Here is a 26,991-nt window from a genome sequence, read left to right as displayed (position 1 = left end):
GTGGCTTGTGTTACCAGCTCTGGAACTTACGGGCTGCCAAGCTCCGTGTGCCTGTGCGTGAGTGTGTGTGTGTGTGTGTGTGTGTGTGCGTGCGTGCATGTGTGTGTACACTCTTGTGCGTGTGTGTGGTTTGGCCTCTCGAAGCTCGGCAGAGACAAATGCCTTAGCGACCCAGGGTTGGAATTTCAGCCTGTGTTTCTTTACTGGCTGTGGGGGGCCCAGCCAGAGCCCACCGTTATGGGTGTTTTTTTTAAGTCTGTTTTCTTGCTGCAGCCCATGGGATTCCAGTTGTGGAGCTTCATTGCCAAAGCTTTAGCTGGCCAATGGCATTTATTTTTAAAAAGGGCCGAAGGATTTATCACACACTCTGTGTGTCTGTCTGGGTAATGTATCATACTGTGAACTCCTGACACGAAGGAACAGAGAGGGGGTGATGTGGGAAGAGAGGATAGAGGCTTGTTGGGGGGCAGTGCCTTCCCAGCTTCTTGCTGCTCGGGATAAGGATTCCTGGCAGAACTGACTTAATGTGTCTTCACTGGGTACCTACATTAGGCAGTGGAGACAGCCGTGTTTACAGGCAGGGCCTTGTCAAAAGCATTTCTCTGGTCTCCTAGGAAGAACCTTTCCTGGGGAGAGGTTCCAGTTTCTTCTATGGCTGGGACGGCTATGCAGGTATCATGCATGTCAGTGCCGTGTGGGTGGCTTCTCCTGAGTCCTACCACCTCTGTTTTTCTTATGAGTATCTGAAGAGTGACCCCTCCGAAGCAGTGCAGGGAGAGAGTAGATCAAAGGACACAGAAGATGCCGGCCCACTGCTTCTGGAGGCAGGGGTAGAAATCCAGCCCGTTGTGGTTCTTTGTTGCCAGTGATCTATGCAGCTGTGTTCTGGCCTGTAGGATGGAGGAGACCTTAGGAGAAACTGAGGTAAAGGTGGGTGCTGTGCTTCGTTTCTGTACCTTTGTACCCAGCCCTGACCTGGCCCCTTCATTCTATTCTGCATTAACTGCCTGGATACAGGATGGTCCTGGCCCCTTGGGGTTTAGAGCTAGAGAGTGGGACAGCAGAGACTCCTTTGGGGGAATCCTCTTCATGGCCTTAGGAAAAGGAGGTCACTTTTAGGTGGAAATCATATAGAAAGGACCTCGAGGGGTCATCCAGCACCAGTGTCCCTCCAGGAAGGAAGGCCCTCATGGCTACACTGACTTCACATTTACTAGGGGCAGGCACCATTCCAGGTACTTTCCAAGTTTTCACTAATTTAATCCTTTCTGCACCCTTGCAGGGCAAATAACATTATCCCCACTTTACATCTCAGGAAAGTGAGGCACAGAACGGTTAGGGAACTTGCCCAAGGTCACAAGCTAGTAAGGGGCAGAGCTAGTTTTTACACTCAGGCAGTCTGGCTCCAAACCTCCCACCCTTAACCTGCCTCCTTCTCCTGCTTGCAGAGCTGGGACAGCCATCTGGAGAGGAGCTTTTGCTGCTTGCCCTTGTTCTCAGTTTTGGTGCTTTCTCCATCCTCTTGCGTCTTGCCGTCTGGATCTCTGTCTTTTCACAGCTAGCTGACCTACATCATTTCAGATTCCAGGAGAGAGATCATCCAAGATAATTCCTTAGCTCCAAGAACAGGTTTGGTGTTTAATTCTCCAAGATTCATGATAGTTACCGTGTTTCCCGGAAAATAAGATGTATCCGGACAATCAGCTCTAATGCGTCTTTTGGAGCAAAAATTAATATAAGACCCGGTCTCATTTTACTATAAGACTTATATATTATATTATATAAGACCCGGTCTTATTTTACTATAATATAAGATCAGGTCTTATATAATATAATATAATATAATATAATATAATATAATACCAGGTCTTATATAACATATAAGACCCAGTCTTATTTTACTATAATATAAGACCAGGTCTAATATAATATAATATAATACTGGGTCTTATGTTAATTTTTGCTCCAAAAGACACATTAGAGCTGATTGTCCGGCTAGGTCTTATTTTCGGGGAAACATGGTAGTTCTGTGCTCTGTGATCACTGGCCTGGCATCTTTCTGCACTGTACCAACCCCCGCCCCACCCCAACTCCCCCATATTCTACATATTTTCCTTCTGGGAATCTTCCCAGTCTCCAGCTCCCAAGACCTCCCACCCGCTCGTGCTGATTCTCAGTTGCAGGCTGTCTGCTCTTGACTTCCCACCCCAGGAGCACTCCTGGAGCCTGACCCTGTGAACTCCCTTGCTCCTTGACCTGCCCTCATTCACCTCCACTTTCTCTTGGCACCACGCCTTGCAGCCTTAGGCCGCCTGCACTCACTTGCACACGGTTCCTGGCTCCTGATGCCAGCCCAGGCCAGCTGTTTGCCTGGAGGGCAGCTAACCTTCTGAAAGAAGCCCAGGGATTTTAAAGCCTCCCTTCAGCTTTTGTTTCTATGGACAGAAAGTTCATGATGCAGATCCTAGCTTTCTCTTAACCTGTCTTTTTTTTTTTTTTTTTTTTTTTTTTAATTCTGTCTTTGCCATTCTAGATGAAGATGCCGAGTCTTGGGCACGTTCTAATAAGAATAGCTCTTTATGAGTTTGACCCGTTAAAGCAAAATGGTTATTTCTAGATACTCCTATTTAAAACAATTGTGGTACCTTACAGATTTCATACAATAAACAAGAGAAGAAAATAAAAGTGAAAAACTTAAATTACCTCTACCTTTTTTCCCTTTGGCTAAAATGATTTTTCATGTTAATATCTTCCAATAGGGCCCATGTTCTGGACTTGAAACGTTTCCTGGATTTTCTTCTACTTGTTCAAGGCAGCACCCCAAGGCAGCACTGTGTAACCACAAGTCCCTGAGGAAGTCAGAATAGATATAAGTATCAAATCTTCAGGTTCTTTCCCCTTGGATCCATCTGGTCACTGTTTCTTTTAAGCTAGCTTTGAGGAAGCTGCATGAAATCACCCATAATCTTCAGCTCAATAATAGTTTAGGGTCCACTATGACCTCCTGAATGCTTTCTTATTCCTGCCTTGCTTGTCAGTCCCATCTTGATCTGTGCATTACCCAGTTTTTCTGCATTGGCTAAATTCCAGGTTATTCCTGGTCAGTGTCCCAAATTGCCAAAGTGTTTTTGGATTCTGGGCCTGCCTTTTGAGGCACAAGCTTCATTTGCCAGTTTTGGTCTTCTGCCAGGGTATAGCGCTTGCTCTTTATTTATGCATCCTCGTTACTAATGGAGACATGGAGGGTGTTTATCTTCCTTTTGGACCTCCTGGGCCCTGAAGGGGAAAAAACCTCTGGGTTCTTCCCCTAAAGCTTTTAGTGCATAGTTCTCCTTTCCCTACTAAATTGTTTCCGTATGGAACAAACAGTTGGGGAGATGATTTCACCTCTTGTCATCTTTCCTATGTCTTCCTTGAAGTGGGTAAATTCCTCCTAGATGTTATTGCTTCCCTGCCACGACCGCCTCCCCTTTTTATAGATCCCTAAATCACATCAAATTGTTTTTATTTTTCCAATCACCAAAGTTGCCTTTCAGCCTTGGATCGTTAGCCAGCTCTTTCCAGTTAATGAGGATCCAATTATGAAAGGCAGCCGATCCACCTCCTCCATCTTCTGCCCCCCTCCCCCCCACCCGAGCTGGTTAGGATGACTTCTCGCTGGTGAATGTCAGCTGTTGTGGTTGTCTCCTAGGAATGGCATGTGTTAAGGACTTTGTGGTTTGTATTTGAGCAGTTAGGGGCGCCCTTGTGGTAGGGGGTAGGGGGAAGAGGGAGATTTTTGCTTCTGCAGAGGAGAGCCTGGAGCCTGATGCCCTGAGTGAGGCTTGTCGTTGGGATGGGTTCACAGGGAAGCAGGAATGGCAAGAATTTATGGCGCTGCTGCTCCCAGGGGGTGGTTACTCCTCTTGGTGGGGGGGGGGGCTGCACAGTAGCAGATATTTTGGGATCATTTGTTAGTGTCTCATTTATACCATCTGTATGAAAATAAACAGAAGCCGCAAGCTGAGCCTATCATTCCCGGAATAGAGTGGGGTCTGGCTTCCATCTCTCAGAGATGGCTTAGGCGGGGAAACACACACAGAAGTCTCTGGAGTATTTTTCTTGGGGTCTACTGTGGGAACGAATAATCTGGAGGTAGATAATAAGCATCTAAAATTCCAGAGACAGATGCTCACCCTGCTCGCTGAGTTTTGCTCTACCATGAATTTGTTATCATTTGTTCGTTTATTCATTCATTTATTTATTAATTCAATAAGTATTTGTCGATTACCCTTTTTTTAAAGTGCCTGAAATGATGCTAAGCACGGGGTCGTATGGGGCAATAACCAGCCATGACTGCTCCTTGCCCCCTGAAATCTCCCCTCCACTGGCTGAGTGGCCACGTGGCACATTTTGCCACACGGGAATAGGTTCTTCCAGTTTAGGGAGGTTCTGGGGCTTTTGGCCAAGGAGGGGATTTTGCTCTGTATTTTTGCTTCGCTTCGTACCTGGGGTGTGGCACCCCAGCCTCTGTCCGGGATGTGTGTTCAGCTGAAGCACCAGGCGCAGAGCATTTTTCAGCCTCCCATCTCCTGTGTTTTGAGGAGCTCAGTTAAGCATCCTTTTGGGGGTCTCTGACTGCTTGTAGCATCAGTGCAGGTCTAAAAGAGGGGATTTTGTAGGGTTTTCTCCTCTCCTGAGAAAGAGATGTGTTTCCTTTGTCCGTTTGATTCAGGTGGCCTGAAATCACCCCCTTTGCCTGCTGAGTGTCCACGTGACTGGGCCCAGGCATCATTTTGCTACACAGGAATGAGTCCTCACACTGGCCCTTTTCTGGTTTTCCCTGGAGCAGCCTCCTGGTGAGGCATCCTGCAGCTTTCTCTGCATTGCAGACCCAGCTCCGGAAGGTGGAGGGGATAACTCTCTCGCTGACCCTGGACTCAAGTCCAGCTCAGGGGGAGGGAGGGTCATAGCACATTGGCCAATCCCATGTGACACATCTCGGGGGCCATTTCTATGTCTGGGCTCCCGTCCTGGCTGCCATGAGGTTATTCAGGGCACTTCCTAAACCTGGATCTTTATGGGAAGCAGAGTAGAGGGTCCTTTGTGCAAGAGAATGAGCCTCCACTATGGGCTTGTATCTGCAAGTCTACTCTTAGAAGGTCATTCCTTCTACCTTAACACCTCTTGGGGACCGGAGGGGAAACAAAGGGCAGGCTGAGAAAGCTTTGGTTCTAAAATCCAGGGACCAGAAACCTAGCCCTGGCTCTTTCCCTCTCTAGCTGTGTGACCTTGGGTAAATCATTTAACCTTTCTGAGCTTCAGTTTACTCATGTGCAAAATGAGGATGTGGTTTAGATAAGCACGGGGCGTCTTCCAGCTCTAACACTATAACTTGGCGTGAATGAATCTCAGATCCTTTTCTAAGATGGCCTGGGGGACACTGGGTGCTAAGGAGGGGGAGAAAGGATGTGGGGTGGGAGGGAGGGCCTGAGGGACCAGGTATGGAAGGAAGAGCAGATACAGCATAGATGAAAGAGCCTGGAGCACCCAGTGTAAACTTGGTTCAAAGCAGGGAGCTATGTGCAAATAACTTCATGGACAGATAGGGCCAGTGTGCTGACGATGAAATGATAGACCCACTGTTTCTCACAAGCACCTCACTTCGTTAAAGTGAGGTCCAGTGGAAACCTTTGTGGTTTGAGGGTGCAAATCACTCACATGCCTTTCTCCCCAGAGTGCAGAACCTATTGAGAAAGGGACACAGGATTGACTAGGGAACTAAATTTCACCTTTGAAAGTGAAATGGCGATGGAGAATGTGGGGTGCACTTGTGGCCCAAACAGGTTCCCTGATATGCACCTCTCTTGAAATCTAGACCTGAGAACCTGAGTGAGGGCAGGGGGTTGTGGGTCACCCTCCAGGGCCACTCTCATGGGTGAGAGAGTCCAAGACAGTGTGGCCATATGAGCACATGAACTCTGCCCCACAGAGAAGTGTGGTCCAATGGATGACATCTCTCTCCTGTCTCGCCAAATACATCCCTCTCCATGGGGAGAGACAGGTGAAGACGGAAGGCTAGGCCAAAGTTTCTCCCTCAGGATTTCTAAGACAGTTGAGGTTTTGATTTTATGGCCTCATGCAAAGAGGTGAGAAGGGGGAGAAATTATTTTCTTTACAGGACTGGAATCCAGAAACAGCTTTGTACTAAAACGCTACTTACAAAGCTGCTTAGAAGCCAAGGCTGTACATTTGATCCCCATATTCTCCGTGCCTCCTCGCTCATAGAAGGTGGTCAATAATTGGATGGATGGATGATGGATGGATGGATGGATGATGGATGGATGGATGGATGGATGGATGGATGGATGGATGGATGGGATCCCTGTAAGGGACCAGATAAGTCTGGGTTTACTGGCTGACAAGCTTTCTGCATTGCATCTGTACCTTAAAGTGACCATTTCTTATCTATGAGCTTCTCCCCCTAAAAAGAAGGAAAAAAATAACAATTCTCTTGGCGTTGACCTGTCTAATTTATGTCTTTCTTTCATGCCTGAATCTGTCTTCCCTTGCAAACTTTCTAGGTCTGGCAGAGCCAGAATATGTGTTTGCTTTTGAGAAACAGGAGACCCCGGAGGACTTTTCTGGTACTGGGCTCCACTGGGAAAGCACATTCTAATTAATTCCTTTCCTTTGCCTCAGTCTTTTCCTCACAGATACCAGATACACACATTTACACACACACTCAACTTTAGCTTCAATTTGTTTCATTTCATATTCAGGGTGTCTTAACAAGTATGCAGAACGGGATGTGTGATTTGAGGGGAGGCAGCATGCCAGACCAAAAATAGCTCTCTCTAAAACAGGTGCAAAGGTGCTTGAGATTCCACCGTTATAGTAATCCGTTCTCTTGAGGCAGTACATTTCGATTTCAATCCCACCTTCTCCAGTTTTAACTGTACAGTCTTGAACGAGTTAGCTTTCTAAGCCTCGGCTTCTTCCTCTGCGTAATGGGCACTAACCTGGTCTTATGGTGCGAATGCAAGGATTACGCAGTGCCAAGCACATAGCGAATGCTGACTCCATGTGGCGTACGGTTGGGCTGAGTATTACCTTAAGTGGCAGGGATAACCTTGGTGTGAATTAGGTAATCACGTTTCTTTATGACAGCATGGACTTAATGGCAGGAAGAGCAACTGGGTCGGGAAGGGGTTCAGGGGGACGTTGGTGAAAGGATGAGGTCCTGGCAAGACACGGGGCCTAAGCCCCTCATGGCACCTCTTCTGGCTGACAGCGCTTGTCCTGCTCTTCTCCCACCCCCTCCAGGCTGGACTGCTGCTCCTCCTGCTATGATGCCTGGGCAGATCCCGGACCCTTCCGTGACTGCGGGCTCTCTGCCAGGGCTGGGCCCCCTGACTGGACTCCCCAGCTCGGCTCTGACTGCAGAGGAGCTGAAATACGCCGACATCCGCAACATTGGGGCCATGATCGCCCCTTTGCACTTCCTGGAGGTGAAATTGGGCAAGAGGCCCCAACCCGTGAAAAGTGAGGTGAGCTAGCCTTGTTCTCCCAGGCCGAAGCCAAGGGGAGGATGCCTGGGTCAGAGTCCCAGGCCTAGCCCTGCACTCACTGTGTGACCTAAGTATTGCTGTTCAGCATGGGGTCTGAGGTCCAGTAGCATCCATGTCACCTCATGGCTTGTTAAAAATGCAGAATTCAGCCCCCCACCCCCGGACCTTCTGACTCAGAATCTAAATTCTGATAAGCTCCCCTGGGGAATTCAAGGACACGTTAAAGTTTGAGAAGTCCGAGGCTAGGACAGGATGCTGAACCTGTCTCTGGTTCTTTGAAGGGCAAGGGAAGAGTGATTAATGACAGTAATGAATAATAATATATTGGCAATCTCTCTGGGGTGTTGGGAGGACCAGGGGAGGTAATGCAACGGTACACGCACTTTGAAAAGTATACAAGAGAATACCAATATTGGGTTATCTTTAAAAATAATCATTAGTCACGTCATTGCTCGAACCCTCTTGGCCCCAGACTGGAGCTGAACGTGGGAACTTGCAGGAAGGGGAATGTGGCCTCCCAGAGCTGGGCATGGCCTCAGCCACTCGTAACAGTCTGCCTTAGATGATGTTTGCAGGGGCCCCACATGTGGAGCAGTCCTTCCTCAGGTCCCTGGCAGCTGTAGCTCTCACAAGCTTTACTTGCAGAAGAGCTGCTTTTCCCTGGGGACTGGTGAGAAGCAGAAGTCCCCAGCTCCGGTGAGCATCAGTGCTGAGCCACTTCCCCAGGCTTGGCGATTGGTCCAAAGGCTTGAAGTTCCCAGCAGGGCCATTGCTTCAGAGGCCTGACAGGATAGCGGCCCACCTGGAAGGGAGAAGGAGCCGGTGGTGGGTGGTGGAGAGGTGGCTGGGGGCTGGGGTGGAGGGGAGGATGTGGGAAGCAGCCGAGCATCAGTGTTTGGCAGCTGTGACGAGGGAGCAGTCACCGGGAACCGTGTGCCTGGTGGGGGCTCATGCTTTAGGATGGAGCTCAGAGGGCTGGACATTCCTGGACATTCCTCCGAGGGCTGGCTCTTGAGTGGAGAAAGGTGTCTGGGTACCGTAGGGGAGAGTTGGGTATATTATACAACTACTGCTCTGCCCTTCCTCCCCCCGGGAGAACCATAAAAACTGCAAAGAAGGCCTGCTGGGGGGCTTGGCTGGGGTGGCAAACTGGCCATTTGTGAGCTGGATCTGGCTCTCAGATGTGTTTTGTTTGGCCTGCACAGAGTTTTAAAAGAAACTTGAACCAACATTTCACTTGAAAATATGGATTTTAATCTTTGATTAAAAAATTGGAACACCTAGTCACACCGTGCCCTGTTCGGGCATGACAATAGCACCATGGACTGGAGAGAGCCCCTCACTCCTTTCCTCTCTCCAGTTTGCCACAGCCCCCACCCCACCTCCCTACTATTCTTGCTTTGGTTTGCGTGGTTGGTTTTGCTTTTGTTACCCCAGCTGCCTTCATTTCCCTTAACTGCTCAGCCCCTACTGTAGACATTTGCACTGGAGGCACCTGGATCAGGGGCAGTGTAAATGGCCATTAAAGACTGTTGACTTCCAGACGAGAGTTGACGGTAATTATATTGTTCTGAATTGATTTTGTAATCGTGGCGCTGTCAATAGCACTTCTGGCTTAGTGTTCTCTTTTCTTTATGGAGGGCCCTTGCCTTTAGTTCTTTGCTATTCACCTTCCCAGGCCCATAACTTGAAAGCACCTGTTTCTGGGTCACTCCACAGTACAATTGTCATTTAAAACCAGTAGCTGAGGCTCCGGAGTTGATGAAGAACCTGGGTCGGGGCTGGCCCAGTAGGGCTTTGCCTGGGGGGCGGAGTTACCACCTCTTCCCTCAGGAAAAGGCGCTGGAGGAGCTTTCCTTTTTCTTGGCGGGCGGGGAGCCTTTATTTGCGTTGGGTATTTTTACATTTCACAGCCTCCCCCAAATTGGTGGCATATGCCCTGTACCTGACAGTGACGTGCTGTCTTCACAGGCACCCACAAACGCACGCCATCCAGGCGGTGAAAATAACAAGCCGTTTTTAGGGCATATTTGCATGTGCTCTCCCTCCTGTCAGACTGCAGCATTGTGGGGGCGAAGAGGCAGGTGGAGCGGGGAGATTGTGTCTGCGTGGAGTAAGGTCAGCTCTGCACTGGGCACTGACCTCCAAATGCTTCCTAGGTCAGACCCAAGGTGGGTGGGTGGGTGGGGAGCTCATTCTTAGAGCAACTAGAAAATAAAGCGTGTAGGGAGAGAAACTTGCTGCTGCAGAACCTTATATCCCGAAGATTTATTTGCATATGGCAAATGGCCTTTGGTGGATTTTTCACATCGGCATTTTAGACTAGTAAAAGTTTGTTAAAAAAAAAAAGTTTGTTTTATAGTTTGAATTATAGTAAGATACTAGCTCACATTTATGATGCATTTACTATGTACCAGGCCCTATGCTAAGTGTTTAAAACGCATGATCTCATTTATTCCTTACCTGATCCTGGTGACCGAGTTCTCCCCATTTTAGAGAAGAGGAATTTGAGGTCCAGGGAAGAGGAGGTTAGGTTCCTCAGGCTAGAAAGTGGCAGAGCTGCGGGGCGGGGCCTGTGGTGGGGCGGGGCCTGTGGTATGATGACGCTGCTACTGTGATAGCCATGTCTCAGCGGCACTGAGCCAAGCACCAGGCTCAGCGCTGGATGCTCTTTATGAAATATCTCATTGAACTCGCACAGGAACCCTTTGAGGTAATTACGTTATTACTGCTTTTACTCTTATGCCCACATGATGGATGAGGTTAACAAGGCTTGGGGAGGTCCAAGGTCATGCAGCTGGGAAGCTAACTTTTAGAGTCGAAGCCTTCACCTTATGCTGTGGTTGCCTCTCTGTCAGGCTGGGGAAGGAGGTGGGGTGGAATGAAACTTGGCCCCAGAACACTGGATCATGTTGATGACATGGTCCAATTAGTGCTAAGCCCTGCAATTCTGCAGCCGCGTCATTTCCCGGGCCCTGGAGAGGTGGGCCGTGTGGGCAGCTCTGTCCAAGGAGGCCCTTGGGCTGCCTGCCTTGCAGAGGCCAGCAGTCTCTTGGGCCACGTCCAAACACATGAAGCAGTTTGGGAAAAGAAAACTGGAGGAATTAAATGACAGGGTTTGTAAATGATAATGTGCTTTGTGCTGATATGGTTATTATGTGTTTGACACATAATGCTAAACTGTTCTTGTGCCAATTGCTTGCCTGTAGTCCATTTGTCCAACAGATATTTGCTAAGCACCTACTATGGGTGCCAGGTACTGTGCCAAACACTAGGAACTGAACCATAAACAAAGTAGACAAACTCCCCTTCTCTTGGAGCTGTATATTATACTGGGGGCATCCAGAAATAAAAATAAGCAAATCAATATACAATATAAATGGTCAGGTGGTAGTTAGTAATGTGAAGAAAAATTAAGCAGACCAAGCGATAGTAAGTGGCTAGACTTCTGATGTTGACAGCTGGCTAGAATCTGGGGATGCTATATTCCATCTTATAGGATTTTTGGAGTCCATGCATCTTTCTTGCTCTTTGTTCTTCTTTCCTTTCCAATATTCCTTTTCAAGACAGCTTTGCTCTCTGGCTTTCTCTAGAGCTTTCCTTCCTACACTTTTCATTCTGTAGCCCCTTCCATCTGGACTCCTCAACCAACTAGTTGGCCTAAAGCTTGTGGTCCTTCCTGGGTCATCTCTGAGTGGGCTGCTGTGGCTGCAGAGGCCACACCCTGCCTCTGGGCCTGGAATGCATTTCCAGTGGGGAGTGGAGGAGGCCAGAACCCCACACCCCACCTTTGCACCCACATACACATGCCAAGCACTTACTTAACCACCTGCTGATGAGACCCCTCAACCTCTGTGCCACTCTGCAAGGCTCTAGAGGGGACTCAAGTTCAAAGGTGGTTGGATTGGATGACCTTTTAGGAAAGAGGCTGCAACTGTCATTCCATGGGCAGGAGTCAGCCTACAGATGAATCTCATTTGGCCCCCACAGTGTGGTTTTTTCTTTTTCTTTTTTTGATTGAATGAGTTGCTATATTTAAAAGCCAGGAAATGTGAACTTTCTGGCTTCTTTTAAAAAACCAGAATATCTGGCCACTCTAGGCCCACACCCTTATATGCAACCAGAAGCTGGAGCTGAGTGGCAGATGCTCGCTGTGTTAGCATGCGGCCTTTAGTTTACCCCAGTCCCTACCTCCCCCTGTTGCCTTACACCCAGCCAGACTGTGTGCTGTGCCTTGTGTAGATTGTATGTTTCATACATGCTTGTTGGTTTGAACATTAATTAGCTATGTCAGCTTCAAAAGTCACTTAAACTTTCCTGTCCCTTGATTTCTGTCTCTCTCAGTTCTTACCTCCAAGCATTGTCCATTTGTTCTGTTTCTGAACTCAAGCAACTTCAGGCAGGAAAAAAGAGAACACGATGAAAATCAAATCAACCATTCCCAAACTTGGCTGATCATTAAAACCACTTGGAAAACTTCTTCTAAATACAGGTTTCCAGACCCCACCCCAGGCCCACGGGCATAGAACCTCTGAGGGCAGAATCCAGCTCAGGAATGACTGTAACGTCTTATTAGACGTCTTCCCAGGCTCTTCTGATCCTTGTCAGGAAGCATGCGGGGTGTCACCTTGAGGAGTCAGTGTGTGCATGTGCCTGGATCCATATCCTCGCCATCTTCAGAACAGGAGAGAAGAATTCGCTGTTTGTGGATTTCACACTGGTCATTCCCCAGTTTCGCCAGGGACTCTGGATGACATTTAGAAAGTTTTCCCCTTTGGATGACATGTGATTGGAATCTGTGGACTGTAGGGTGGTGGCCTTGGAACGTGTGTTCACGCTCAGCCACAGGTGGACTTCCCAGAGTTTGTTCCCCAAAAGACCAAAGTGTACACCCATGTTTAGCCTGAGCATAAAAAGTTGCCCGCAACCAGCTGATGTGCTGGGTAAATGTTGCTGTAAACATGCTTGTGTTTTTAGTGATTTAAAACATAAAGGCAGCCCACTGACATTTTTTAGCAAGCCTTGCATAATTGGCTTTTAATTTGTGGCTCCTTGGAACAGCATTGGCCTTCTTCCCCCTGACTCAGACGCCTTTTCAGTCTCATACTTATTTGGCAGAGAGATCCAATCTGTCCCTTCTTGGAACAGAATCTCCTGACTTGTCTTTGAAAGCCTGAATTTCCATTTTAGTGCTGTCACTTTGTTAGCACATTTTAAAAAGCTGTTAGCTTTCTTTTCCCTTTAATAGTTTAATTTGAGAAGAAATGAGTGCTAGCTAAAAGCAGCCATGACTGTGTTTAACATTGGTCCCTGTGATATTGTCTTTTTGGTACCATCTCCCGAACATTCACAGGGGTTTTGAAGCTCTTATTTAACTTCATAGGTTGGTCACACCTGCTGTCATCCTAGCATGGGGTCCCTTGGAGAGCTGGTGGTGGGGACGTAGCTGGATCTGTATGTTCTTAGCAGAAATCAGATACGTCTGAAAAGTTCAGGGAGTTCCGTGCTGCCTTTTCAGAGCCTCTGTCTTAAGACGGGAGTAATACTAGTTCCTACCTCTAAGTGTTGCTGTGATGATTAAATGAACTAATGCAGTTGAAGTGTTTCTCATAATGCCTGGCACTTACTACGATACACAAGAAATGGAAGACATGACTATGATTCACTTTTCAAATGTGTCAATTATGCAAATTAGTTTTTATATTGATTCAAAAATTGTTCCTTGGGCTTTCATTTCCTTGAGGGTGTTTTGTCCTTGGAGCTGGTGAGTGGCCTGAGTGTTCGAAGGTGCCCAGGTGTCTTGGAGCAGGGCACCATCCTGGCTTCCTATCCAGAGGGGCTGCATCTAGGGCCTGGGAAGAGCTCTGGGCTTGGGTTCAAGCTTCTGGGTTCAAAGTCTGGCTCCTTTGCTCACTCCCTATACAACCTTCGACAAGTCAGCCGGTCTTTCTGAGCATCACTTGTTCATCTATAAAAGGAGGAAACTAAAAGGCCTAGTTTCATCGTGAAGATTCAGCGCAGCACTGTGTGCAAAGACGACCTTGCCTACAGCGCATTGCGTCTATAAATGATCTGTAGTAGGACTGAGTCCACTGGCAGTGAATGACACTACCGATTCTGACAGGAGTGGCCTTTCCAGTGTGTTGTGCCCGTGACCTAGGTTTCAGGGAAGCGAGCAGATCTTCCTATTTGTGGTTGTTTATACAGTTTAGCTGTAGCCTGGATCGCGGTTGCCGTCACAGACTATAGATGAGCAGGCCCTCCAGCCCTCTGGTTTCCCCTAAGCTGCCGTGTGTGACCCCTTGTCTTGTTTCCTGTGATGTTAAGGTCATTGCTGAATTTCCATGAACCATCACTTTTTTAACAGCCCTGCGAAGTGGCCTCTTGTGTCCGTGCTGGTCATCTTGCTTTGGCATGCTCAGATCCACTGGCAATATGGACTCGGAGCTGGGAAACAGGCCTCACACACATGAGGCTCCTTTGGCTAAACAACTCGGGAGCCAGCACGTCTCTCTCCCCTCTATGCCCAAAGACACAAGACAACCAGGCCTGAGGATAGAGCTCAGTGACCTGGGAGGACATTTGGGCAGATTCAGGCAGGCTGCGAAGGTGCTGGGAGTGAGGTAACAGGCCTTCTCTGGGTTTTGCAACCCCTCGAGGCTATGCACATCCTGCCCTATGTTAGGGCTCGTTGACTGGGCTCTGCTGTGTGGCTGCAGGGTCCCCTTTACTAAGCATAGTGCACGTGCATGTTCTTGGTGGCAAGCTCCTCTGGAGTTTGCTTCTAACCACCACCCTCCCTCCCACCACCACCAATAAAAACCTTGGCTCTTGGGAAGCAGTGGAGCAAAGCAGGACCACTGCACTGGAACAGTTTAGGTCTGGAAAGGTTACTAAACATTCGATCTTTAATTTTCTCTGTTGTAAAAATGGAGGGAAAGAGACTCTATCTCATAACATACACAAAAATTAACTCAAAATGGATCATAGACCTAATGTCAGAGCTAAACCTGCAAACTCTTAGAAGAAAACAGCAATAAATCTTTGTGACCTTGGATTCAATATGACACCAAAGCCACAAGCAACAACAACAACAAAAAAATAGATAAATTGGACATCATCAAAATGAAAAACTTTGTGCTTCCAAGGACACAAAGTAAAAAGACAATCCACAGAATGAAAGAACATTTTTGCAAATTATGGATCTGACAAGGGACTTGTAGCTAGAATATATAAAGTACTATTAAACTCAATAACAAAAACACAAATCATCCAATTTAAAAATGAGCAAAGTATCTCGATGCACATTTCTCCAAAGTAGACATATGATTGGCTAATAAATACATGAAAAGATGCTCAGCGTCATCAGCCATCGAAGAAATGAAAATGAAAACCAGAGTGAGATAGTGCTTCACACCCACTAGAATAACTATAATAAAAAGACAGATAATAACAAGTGTTAGTGAGCTCAAGGAGAGATGGCAATCCTGGTAAACTGCCAGTGGGAATGGAATGGTGCAGCCATTTTAGAAAACAGTTTGGCAGCTCCTCAAAAGGCGAAACATAGACCCATACCATCTGACAAAGCAGTTCCATTTCTACGTATAGATATACCCAATAGAAAGGGGACTATACACAAAAATTTGTGCATGAATGTTCATAGCAGTATTACTTATAATATCTCAAAAGTGGAAACAACCCAACTATCTATTGGTTGATGAACGGACAGACAAAATATGATGTGTATCCATACCATGGAATATTATTTGGCCATAAAAAGGAATAAAGTACTGATACTTGCTACAACATGCATGAACCTTGAAAACACTGTGTGAAGTGAAAGAAGCCAGTCACAAAGGACCACATATTGCAGGATACCATTGAGGTGAAATGTCCAGAATAAGCCAATCCATAGAGTCAGGAAGGACAACCAGCTCCCTGGTACCTGGGGCTGGGATTGATGAGAGAAGAGGGTAGGTATGATAGCTAAGGGGTATGGGGTTTCTTTTGGAGGTGATGAAAATGTTCTAAAATTGATTGTGGTGATAGTTGCACAACTCTGAATGTACGAAAAGCTGTTGAATTGTGTACTTTAAGCGGGCGAATTGTGTGGTATGTGTGAATTATATCTCGATAAAGCTGTTTTAAAAAGGGGAAAGAATGATGTCTACCTCACAGAGGTATGGGGAGGATGAAAAGGGATAATGTTTGTAAATCACCCAGCATGTATTGGTGCTCCAGAGTTAGTAGTTATCGTTGTTAGGTTGGTGCAAAGGTAATTGCAGTTTAAAAGGTTAAAAATAATTGCAAAAACCGCAATTACTTTTGCACCAACCTAATATTAAAACTCCCTGTCAGGCCAACAGCAGTGAAAAAGCAGGGATCTGGTTAAGGGCATTTTCTCCTCTTTCCTTTTTATTGCTAGTGGCCATCCAGAAGCAATGAGAGCCATTTGGCAGGATTTTTTGTGGAACTCAGGAGGAAATATGGAGTAATCCTGGCTAATCTTTAGAGTCCCCTGGGGAGCATTTTAAAAAATATTGATGTGGAGCCCAGAGATTCTGATTCAATTGGCCTGGGTGGGGCCACAGGTGGTTCTAGGCTGTAGCCATTGGTTGAAATCCTTGGTCTGTACAGTATAAACCGGCCCAGGTCTTTGAAAGAGTGAGGATATCTGGGTTCAGGACAGAAGGTTCACACAAGCAAAGCACCTTATTGTTTGCAAACTGCCTTTGGAGACATATCTCCTTTGATCTGTTCAGAGGTAGGTGGTATTAGTACTATTGATTGTTAGGGAATGGAGGCTCAGAGAGATTAAGTAACTTTCCAGGGTCTCATTTTTAAAGCATAATTTTATCTTTTCTGTGTTTCAAAAGGCAAGATTCACACACTTGCTCATGCCTTTTAGTCCTCAAATCTAACACCTTGGAGAGTACCAGCAAGGTGACCTTTGGTGTCAGGTTAATCTGTTTTGCACAGACTTCCGAACAAAGCTCTTCCTGCTACTTCTCTTTAACTGAAGAGCATCTTGAGTGCAAGGCAAGCTGGCAAAACATTATTTACATATACATGTAAATAATATGTCATGTGCTGTTAAACGACAGGGACACGTTCTGAGAAATGCATCATTAGGTGACCTTGTCATTGAACAAACATCACAGAGTACACTTATACAAATCTAGGTGGTATTGCCATTATACATACCAAGGCTCTCTGGTACAACCTACTGCTTCTAGGCTACAAGCCTGTATAGCATGTTTCTGTACAAAACTAGATGAAATCAAGCACGAGAAAAACAAGGATGCAATCAAGTGACGCGGTAAATGCAAAGTGGACGAGGCTGCTGCTGCAGTAACATGACATACTGTTTTACAGCAAATTTTTTTTTTATAAATAGAAAGTGTACACTAAAATAATGATAAAAAGTTTAGTATAGTACATACGTACACCAGTAACGTAGTCGTTTGTTATCATTCTCAAGTGTTACATACTGTACATAATTGTATGTGCTATATTTTTATATGACTGGCAGTGCAGCAGGTTCGTTTTCACAAGCATCACCACAAACACATGAGTAATGCATTGTGCTACGATGTTATGACAGCTATGATGCCACCAGGCGATAGGAAGTTTTCAGCTCCATTAGAATCTCATGGGACCACAGTCGTAGATGTGATCCATCATTGACCAAAACATCGTTATGCAACGCGTGACTATGTGTGTATGTGTGCATGTGCGTGTGTGTGTATGTGTATACAAATGCACTCTTTGTAACTATTGATCTGTGTGTGCAAGGAAAACATAAGACAGGAATAATCTGGATCCTGAGGCTGTCAGGAACGTGCAACTGTCCCCCTTGACGTCTGAGGTAAAGGTTTTGCATCAGCCACAAACAACGTATTGTTCTCAGTGAAAGACTGTAATAAGTATATAATACAACTGTGATTCCCTTAATAAAGTACCGCCTTTATCTAGTATTTAACATATTGTGGTATCGTTTGAACGAGAGCCTTCTGCTGCCGAAACCACTCTGAAATCCACTGGTTTACACTGGTGCTACTCCAAGTGGGGTCTGCAGAGCAGGGGTACAGCATCTGGAAATACGTTCAAAGTGCAGTTTCTTGGGTCTCACCCTAACCCTACTGAAGCAGGCTCTCTAGAGGGTGGAGCCCAGAAATCTGTGATGTAATAAGACTTCCAGGGGATTCTTATGCTCTCTGCACGTTTAGATGGTCTGAACCTTCCAGCTCTGACTGGCAATGATTGTCTCTGAGAACGGCTACAAGAGTCAAAAATCACATTTCTCTCCAAACTTGTCTCAAGTTTCCTGGAGAGACCCACACACCCTTAGGTATTCATTAATGTGTATGGTACCTGCCTCTGTGTAAGGCAAGGTTGCTCTCTGAGTCAGCAAACACCTTAGCATTTCCAAACCAGTTATTTCCAGGTCTTGAGATGCTCCTGGCTGCCAGCATTCACACACTAGGGACTTCCTAATTAATTAAGCTGCTGAGCTTGTCAGTAGGCTGGCTTCTTCATTGTTTTAGAAGGGAGAATCAAACTGTTCTGCTGCCAAAGGAGCCCCCATTTATTGTATCTGACCCAGAGTTCTTACCGTGTTTCCCCGAAAATAAGACCTAGCCGGACCATCAGCTCTAATGCGTCTTTTGGAGCAAAAATTAATATAAAACCCGGTCTTCTTTTAATATAAGACCGGGTATAATATAATATAATATAATATAATATAATATAATATAATATAATATAAAAGACTGGTTCTTATATAAGACCGGGTCTTATATTAATTTTTGCTCCAAAAGATGCATTAGAGCTGATGGTCCGGGTAGGTCTTATTTTCGGGGAAACACGGTGGCAACTGTTAGAACTGCAGTTGGGGGGAGATCTCCACACCCACTCACCCACCCACCCACCAATCTGCCTGGGTACTGCGAAGCCCTTTCTTCCCCCATTTCCAAAACCTGAATTGCATCCATTTCATTACGTATATCACTTCTAGTGAAACCCTTCCATCCTCCAGGCCAGGTACCCCTGGCTGTGAATTTGTCTGGCCACGTCACCTGGGTGGGATTTTTATTAGCGGGCATTCAGTACCCGCAAAGCAGAGGTCGCCGTTCGGCTCAGTGACTTGTCTGTTATCTGTGCCTTGTGCTTGCAAGAAATTGGCTGAAATTCGTATTTTAGCTGCACAGCCTGCATACAGATTAAACGGAACTGCGTTGGTGGAGAATAATTAAGCCAAGGACCTTGTTTTTCACCTTCATGGTGAAAGACAAATGACTTGCAAAGCTTTAATAGTATGGTGGTACTTGCAATGTTTTTCTACTTTGACCAACTCGGGACTTTCAGGACAGCCCTGTTCATAGATATTCTTTGCAATAAGTGCATTTTCATTTAATTGTAGATCATCATTTTGCAGGAGCTCTTGTCTCTGTTTTTTATTTTTATTTTTTTTGCCCCAGTGTAATCAAGGCATATTACGCTGCTTCTTATTGCTAAAGACTCAGTTTGAACTGTATTATTAACATTTTTTTTTAAAAGAAAACCGATTTTCCCCTGAAGCCCGATATATGCTGCTTCTTACCCATCTTTTGGGGACGGGGATGTCTTGTCGGGTCCACTATTTCTCTCCTTTTCTCATCATTTGAAGCAATTGTCAATTGGGCAAGAAAATTAATTGATGGCCAGTGGGCAACCAAACCTCAACAACACCATAAATATGAAATGGGCCTGAAACAAACATATTTCAACCAAAAAAGAGCCATCATTATTCAAATAGCCTTTCCCCAGCAAAAGAATTTCCAGGCAATCACAGTCTCTTTTTCAATCGAATGTTAGATTTTCTGCCCATGCCAAGGTTATTTTTCCTATGTCTCCTGGCCTCTACCTCACTTTTGTAGTAAGTGTTTGCTCTTTCCTTAGCAGGGCCATCTGCAGATGGGTGTCACCCTGCCCAGCCAGCTTTTTCGGGCTTTGTTCCAAACACGGTGCTGTCTTTTCTTAGTGGTGGAAACAGGCCGTTCTCCAGTGCTTTCTGAGAGAATGGCCTTTCCCTCTTCTGTTCATATAAACCAGCCCCATGCTTCAGCGGCCTATTGTTTTATGGGTTCTTTTAACCCAGGTGAAGGTTTTTACTGAGGACGGGGTTTGGGACGGCCAAGGTCAGTGCTTCCTGCTGCTGAGATGTGAGCAGGCAGAGCAGTCATTGGGATGGATCCCCCTGGGGGATCTGATGCCCAACAATGATAGCAGAGTCCGGCTTGCAGTTCATGAAGAAGGCATTGCCTGCCTCTTTCCAGAGAGCAGTGTGTTCTGGTTGCTCCTGTCACTGTCTGACCCAGGGACCTGGGCAGACTCACTCCCCTTCTCTGAACTTGAGTTCCTTAGCCTGCGGGGGTGCATGAAGGACCTAGGATCTTTGGGTCTTCTCAGTTCCAGAACCTCAGGATAGAGCTTAGCTTCAGCCCTGCTCCACCCCACCGTTTCGTGCATATGCCAAGTGCACTGAGCAATTGCTTATCCACCTGCGCCCCCAGCCAGGGGAGCTCAGTGAATCATCTTGGCAGGTGGAGCCGTTGCCTCTGCCAGCTCTTGTTCAGAACCCTCACCTGGGGTTGGCTGGGCTGGTTTGATGCTTTGAGTGAGCACAGAGTCCAGTGTGTGGGTTTGTTTGTAGGTGAATGTGTTTGGTTATAGCCTGGCATCAGGGACAGTTGGAGTAAAGAGGAAAGGGCATTGAACTGGGAAGCAGGAGTCCTGGGTTCTTGTCTAGGTCACCAGCTCTGTGGATCAGGTCTCCCTTTAGCAAACATTTATTGAGTGCTACTGATAGACACAAACTTGGTGAGGTGCTGGGCACACAAAAAGTCAACAAGACACAGACTTTGCCCTCATGGAATTCCCATTTTAGTGGAGGAGGCAGGAACTGAGGATAGAATACCACATGGTAGGGGCCAGGATAAGCTCAGAGTTCTATGGGAGCCTGGAGCAGAGGGACACCTCCCCAGCCTCTCAGAGGGGATGAGAATCACAGAGGACTTCCTGTAGGTGGTGATGCATGAGCTGAATGTACGAGGCTGAAATAAGCCAAGAGAACAGTAGGGGCAATGGCATGAGGCTGGGGAAGTGTAGGGTATATAGAGACTCAGCATTGCAGGAACATGGAGTGTAGGGTAGGGATAGAAGGTGAGACCAGAGCAGGTGGGGCCAAGTCATGGGGAACCTTGCTTGACATATTAAAGAGCTTGGCTTGAGGGTAATAAAACCCCCCCCAAAGGCCAATAACTGGATTAGATTTGCGTTTTAGATGCCCCTCTGATGGCTGGGCTGGAGAATGGTCATGCAAGGTCAGGAGGCCTCCTAGGAGGTGATTCAGGGAGAGGAGGTCCAGTAGAGGGGGTGGGGAGAGCTCAAGTGAGCTTGGAAAGTGACAATGCAGATGGAGAGTTGGGAGCAAATCTGAGGAAGATTTAGGATGTAGAATTGGATGGCCTGTAAGGTCAAAACTAGAGGTAAGGAGAGGGGCAGGTGAGGGGTAGGCCCTGAGTTTCTAACTCCAGTGAGGGTGTGGGTGGTGATGCCAGTTGGGGTGGAGAATAGAGATGAAGTACCAATTGAGGAGAAAGACTCTGAGGGGCTGAGAAACATCCAGATTGAATGTCCAGCTGGTAGTTGGATGTTTTGTTCTGAAAATAAAGATTTGGTTGGCATTAGTGTGTAGGTGGTACATGAAACCACATGAGCAGATGAAAACGATGACCCATAGGTGGTACATATGGAGTGGGGAAGGCGGCAGGCTAAGGAGAGGACCCTGGGAGACATCACCCTAAAAGGGACAGGAAAAGGATCCTGGGCGAGAGGCAGCAAGGAGAGGTCCGAGAAGTAGGAGGAGGACAGACAAGTACGTGTCTGCATCCAGGGCAGAGAGAATTCCAGAAAGGGAGTGATGCAGAGTCAGGCAGAGCCAGGAGGCCCAGGGGGACTGACCCGGCAGTGTCCTTTGGACTTGGTCATGAGGACTCAGGTCCTGCCCTCAAGTGTGAGCCTTGGAGCAATTTGCTTCCTTCTTTGGACCTCAGTTTCCCCTCTGTAAAGTCTAGAGATCGGCCTGTGTGCTTGCCAAGAGCCCCCTTCTAGCGCTAAGAATGTGTGAAGTCACTATTTCTGAAACTTCTTAAAAGCGGGGAGATGTCCTTCCCACATCCCTCTCTCTCTCCTCTCAGTCAATCTAACCCTGATCCTGAAGACTGGATGAATGAAAACCCAGGGACATCAGAGCGAGGTGGCACTTTGGGGAGATTTTAGTCTAGCCCACTGTTTGGAAGGCAGCAGGATGTCTTTTCCCAGCTCCGTGACCTCACCTAATAGCCACTGCAGAGATATTTGCGTTAGCAAGAAGTGGAGCTAGCGTGTTTATGAACGCTGAGGTTGAGAGAAGTGAACTGACCGACCCGAGGTCACAGAATATAGGGCGTCATGGTGACTAGAACCAGGTGTCTGAGGACCAACCCCGCCTGTGTCTGTCACCTGCCAGGGGTTATAAATTAGCCCACGGGCTGGTACGGATGTGTTTTGTTTGGCTCACACAGTATTCTTTTCAAAATGGAATTCATTGCCAACATGAAAAATTGGGAGATTTTACTTAAACATCCATATTTTCAGCTAATCTTGAAAACCTGGAAAATTTGGCAGCACGGAGCTTGCACTACACTGGGGCCAATTGGGGTGTCCCCGCGGGGGGCCACCGCTCCATCCCACCCTCCTCCTCACGAAGGGTTAACTTGCTGGGCCCCTGGAGGTGATTTGAGTTTGCAACCGCAGCCTTCGGCTGACCATTCTTCTTAAACTTTCTCCTACAGCCCTATCAACTGTTCACAGAAACTGTCCAATATCTCACAGCTGAGGTCCAGACCTTGGCCGTTTGCAGGGCAAGGGCCTGGCCCGAGAAGATAGGAAAGAGAGGAGGGCAGCGAGTTTCCAACAGCTTAGCCCCGGGGGAGATGCTGGTGGAGAAGGCCTGGCCCCTCTGGGCTGCGGGGGGTCAGCAGGGGTATTGGACAAGGGCCCTAGAGTTTCCTAATTCCTCCCTCCATGGGTAGGAGGAGGCAGAGGGGATCGTGGGCCCAGTCTGGCTGGGCTGCCCAGTGAGGTCTTGTCCCGGGACTGCCCTACTTTTTTGTTGGTGGGGGGGGGACCATAGCCCCTGGCTCAGTGAGGCCTGTTTGTATGGGGGAATGTCTGGTATGTTTGGTATTTGGGTGTTTACTTCCCAGGGTGCTCATGGGTCCCTGGTGTTGAAATCTGGTTCTTCTATGCAGTGGGGGAGGGCCCTGTGGGCCTGGCCAGGGCTGTTACTTCAGGCCTACTTATGACAATTTGGAGATGCTCTGAAGCATATCCACTCTGCTACCCCTCTCCCAGGTCTCCTTTTATGCCAGGTTTTGCCCACGGGCGCTAGAAGCTGGGTGTGCCCTGGGCAGCACAATCTCTGCCTCCTTGCCTCATCTGAAAAGGCAGACGGGGAAGCTGGCATTTACTGAATCCTTCCTGTGTCCCGGACTCTGGGCTGGGACTTTGTCCTCATTACAAACCTGTATAGCAGGGCTCAGTGCTTTCCTCATACAGGAGAAAAATAGAGGCTCAGAAAGGCTGAGTGACTTTCCCAGGAGTACACAGCCAGTCGGTAGCAGAGCTGCAGGGGGACCCAAGCCGCTTAGACCCCAAAGCCCATTCTGCCAACCCTGCCCGCTCTGAACGTGGTGAGTCTCAGATGCCTGGTCTCTGTCCATGCGATAGTCTCAGTACAAGAGAAGCCTTCCTGGCCTTCGCTTCTCTGATCAGTGCTGGGGGTTTGATTTGTTTTTTTCTTCCCTTCTGTTTCTGCTTGTTGCCTGCTTTGTTGCTCTTTTCTCTATTGCTTTGTCCATGTGACAGTTTCTATATTTTCAGTGCCTCGGGTTAAAAAGTGTCATTGCTTTTTCTCATCCTATCACTTTGCGGGGCCCACCAGATACATTTTTGGAAAGGCTCATGAAATGTCAGAATTCACAGTCACATCTGGGCAATTGTTGCCACCGTGTGAAAGCCATGTGGCCCGCAGACGGGGCCTGAGAAACGCTGCCACCACGAGTGAGGGTGAGGCAGGAACAGAACAGCCGAAGTCCCTCCCTGAAACCACGAAGCTTTAATGTTACACATTCAGCGTTAATTGTGTAATAAATAGTTTTTATTTTAAAAGACCCAAATAGGGAAAAACAAAATGGTCACTGCCCTCAGAGCAGAAGCTTCTCCTGCTTCTTTCACTTACAGCCCTATCCACAGATCTGTCACCAGGATGCAGATGAAAGGGCAAGAGGCCTGGTACTGTATGTGTGTGTGTGTGTGTGTGTGTGTGTGTGGCGGGGTGGGGTTCACACAGACCACCCACTCTTGGGGAGCAGGAGGCACTCAGGCCCTGAGACACAAAGGATGTCACTGTGGGACCTTCCATGCAGCCTTGATATCTTTAGTTTCCTTATCTGTAAAAATGGGGAGGGTGTTAGGACAGTCCTGGGGGGTTTACTGAAGCCATTTAACCTGGTAGGACTCCTAATCCAGGGGATTTCATTCCTACGGCGGTGACCTGCCTCAGCTTGCTCATGGGTCTTTCTGCACTCAGGCTCTGCCACTTTCTCAACTATTCTGGAGGCATGGCTCCTGGGTAGCAGTGATTCTCCCCTGAATCCCTGGGGACCACCCTCGGTTCCTCCAGTTCCACCTGGCGTCACCTGACTTCATTAGGGTGGGACCCTGGTGAGCTGGGCATCGTTGCGTGGCAAGAAGCAGAAACCTTCTCAAACTCCCGCGAGGCCAGAGGAGAAATTTCAGAATACATTCGGGGATATGCATCATGGACCCCGAGGACAGGAAGCATAGTTAGGCCTCTTCAGGAGTGGAATCAGGAGGACCAAGAGAGTTTATTTCTCTGGGTGTGCTGTCTGTCTGTCCACTCGGTTTGTCTGCACCGTTGGCCTCTGTCCATGTCTCTGTGTGTGTCTCTCTCTGTGGCTCTGCCTCTTTCTCTCTGTCTCTCTGTGTTCCTCTCTTTCCTCTCTTTCCCATTCTTCACCTTTCTCTGTCTGTCGCTCCTGTGAGGCCAGCAAGATGCCCTGGGCACGACGTTTAAGGAGGCACTCACTCTGGAGTGCGGATCCTGCCTGTGGCATGAGCCCAGCATGAACGCCTCCTTAAATGTGTGTCCTAGGCACCTCGCGCGCCTCACCCTGGCCCAGGTCCTGTTTTCCTCTCTGTTACCGGTTCCCTCTCTGTCTCCCTGACTCCCTCCGCCAGCTGAGTGTTGGTTTCTCTCTTGCCACATGGTCTCTGGTCTCTGCTCATCTCCACATAGCCGCAGCTCGCTCTTTCTGCTTCTCTGGGCACATGGCTGAATCTGGTTGTCCCCCAGTCCAGCAGTCCAATTTCAAATTCCCAGGAGGTGAATACAGCCCAGCTCAGGTCAGCCATTCACACTTTGTACAGTCAGCTGTGGCCAGGGGCTAGGGTCCCCCCCTCAGCAGGGGCTTAAAAACAGGCTCCCTGAGGAGGGACTGCTCAAACATGAGGGCCCTCTCAGCCGCGGGTCCCCAAGTCTGTTCCTTCAATACGAAGTGTGGCCCAGGGGCACCCCTCACTTCCAGAACACGGACAGTATTGCCCAGGCCTTCCTGGGAATGTGGGAAAAACAGAGCCAGAACTAAGTTTGGGAAGAGGGAGAGATATGCTCCCCCCACCCCCTAGCCCCCACCTCGAGGTTCTTTAAATGTATTGAGTGTCAAGCTGCCTCCTCCTCAAACATCCTGGTTCTTCCAGCTGTATCTATAGAAAAAAACCCGTCATCTCCCATTTTGGGGTTCTGGTTTTAGATGTCTGAACTGTGTGTGGTGAAAACACTCTGCAGTCTCTCACCCACTCACAGCCAAATGCTTTGAGAAACCAGGGGAGCATTAAGGAGGAGGGGTAGCAGCCTTGACTCTTGGATGAAAGAAGGTCTGGAGGAGGAATGAGGGGTGTCTTGTCTTAGTGGGGGGTGCAGACCACGCAGGCCCCGGGCACAAGGCGCCAGAGTTAGCCCATGGGGATGGAGAAGGCTGAGTGAGGGGCACTGCCCTATCCATATTTCTGGAGGCACCTCAGCAGCTGTTTTCTCCATGCCCTCTGGTTGGTTCTTAAATAGCAGCAGGAGGATTTGGGGGAGATGTCAACGGGGAAGGAAGGTGTGGCCACGGGGCTTCGGGGCCATTTATTGCCTTATTGGGCCATGTCAGCCAAGGCGGGGCATGGGTGCAGGAGAGGCTGGGGACAGGCTTGGAGGCTGGTAGTGGCTATGGAACTGAAAACTTTAGGCTTCAGTGCGCAGCCTGGATACTTTCAGGGCCTGCTCAGGATTTGCCCTGCCACTGCCATTGGGGGCCTGCACCCCTGAATCTAGGCTCTGTCTTTGGCCAATGTGCTTCTGGGGAAGGCAGGACCCAATCCCCAAGCTTTGCTGGCCTCCTATAGCCAAAGGAAGAGGCCATCCCAGCAGAGAAGTCTCCCTATGAGCACTGGGGAAAAGGTCATGCAGATACAAACACAGGCAATAAATCGCGGTTGTAATTATAGAACCCAAGCCTGTGTCCTCTTTCTCCAGAATCCTTTGTTCGTTTCATTCGACTAACATTTGCTGAGCTCTTACTAAGTGCCATGCTCTATGCCAGGTGCTGGGGAGGCGCAGGTCCCCAGAAGGGAAGTCAGGTACCTACATAAACAGAACTACGGTACGATATGATAGAGACTCTTACAGCGGGGTCCTACTCAAAGTGCTGTAGCAGCACAGAAAGAGCAGTTAATTCTATTCTGGAGTCAAAGGAGCCTTCCTTGGAGAAGTTGGCATTTGCTCTTGAAGGCTGAGTAAGAGTTGACCAAGTGTGAAAGGAAGGTCATCTCAGGAGGGCCTGGCGGGCTTGGAGAAGGGTGAAGTGTGTGGAGTCGGGGTGATGGCAGGAGGAGCTTGATGCACCTGGAGGGCAGGATGGAGCAGCCCTCTATCTGGGCATCAGCCTGGCCCGGGTGAGCTCTTATACTTACAGCGTTGAGCCTCTTTGCATCTGCTGCTCGAGCAGCTGCCGTTTGCCCCTGACTTTATGTAGGAGGAGGCCCTGCACTGGGGTGGGGTGGGGAACTGAGTCTAGGAGGACAGAGGCTGTGTCTCCTCGGAAATGGCAGCTCTGCCAGAACCCAGGGTGCTCCCAGGGAGGGGCTCGAGGCCCTGCAAGGCCGCCAGTGCTCAGGTTGCACACATCACCTTGGCAGTTTGTGGGCAAACCCTCCTGGCCGAGGGGAGATTGCACTGCCTGCCACTTCCTCCCGTTCCTTCCCTCTGCCTGTCGTCACGGTTACCTCTGCC

At 48.1% G+C, this 26,991-nt stretch overlaps 1 protein-coding gene across 3 annotated transcripts in view; it reads left to right on the top strand.

Moving 5' to 3' along the window:
• Positions 1 to 26,991, top strand: part of JDP2 (Jun dimerization protein 2) — a 39,439-nt gene that overhangs the window by 2,878 nt on the left and 9,570 nt on the right. For all 3 annotated transcript variants that reach the window (XM_033109379.1, XM_033109377.1, XM_033109378.1), the window contains exon 2: positions 7,306 to 7,529. In XM_033109379.1, coding sequence (XP_032965270.1) covers positions 7,329 to 7,529 — 201 coding nt within the window. In that variant the 5' untranslated portion in view covers positions 7,306 to 7,328. The remainder of the gene's footprint in view (positions 1 to 7,305; positions 7,530 to 26,991) is intronic.

The sequence above is a fragment of the Rhinolophus ferrumequinum genome, chromosome 6, assembly GCF_004115265.2.
Source record: "Rhinolophus ferrumequinum isolate MPI-CBG mRhiFer1 chromosome 6, mRhiFer1_v1.p, whole genome shotgun sequence".
Classification (NCBI taxonomy): Eukaryota; Metazoa; Chordata; class Mammalia; order Chiroptera; family Rhinolophidae; genus Rhinolophus; species Rhinolophus ferrumequinum.
Note: the sequence above shows the minus strand (reverse complement) of the source record. Positions and strands in the feature narration are given on the sequence as shown.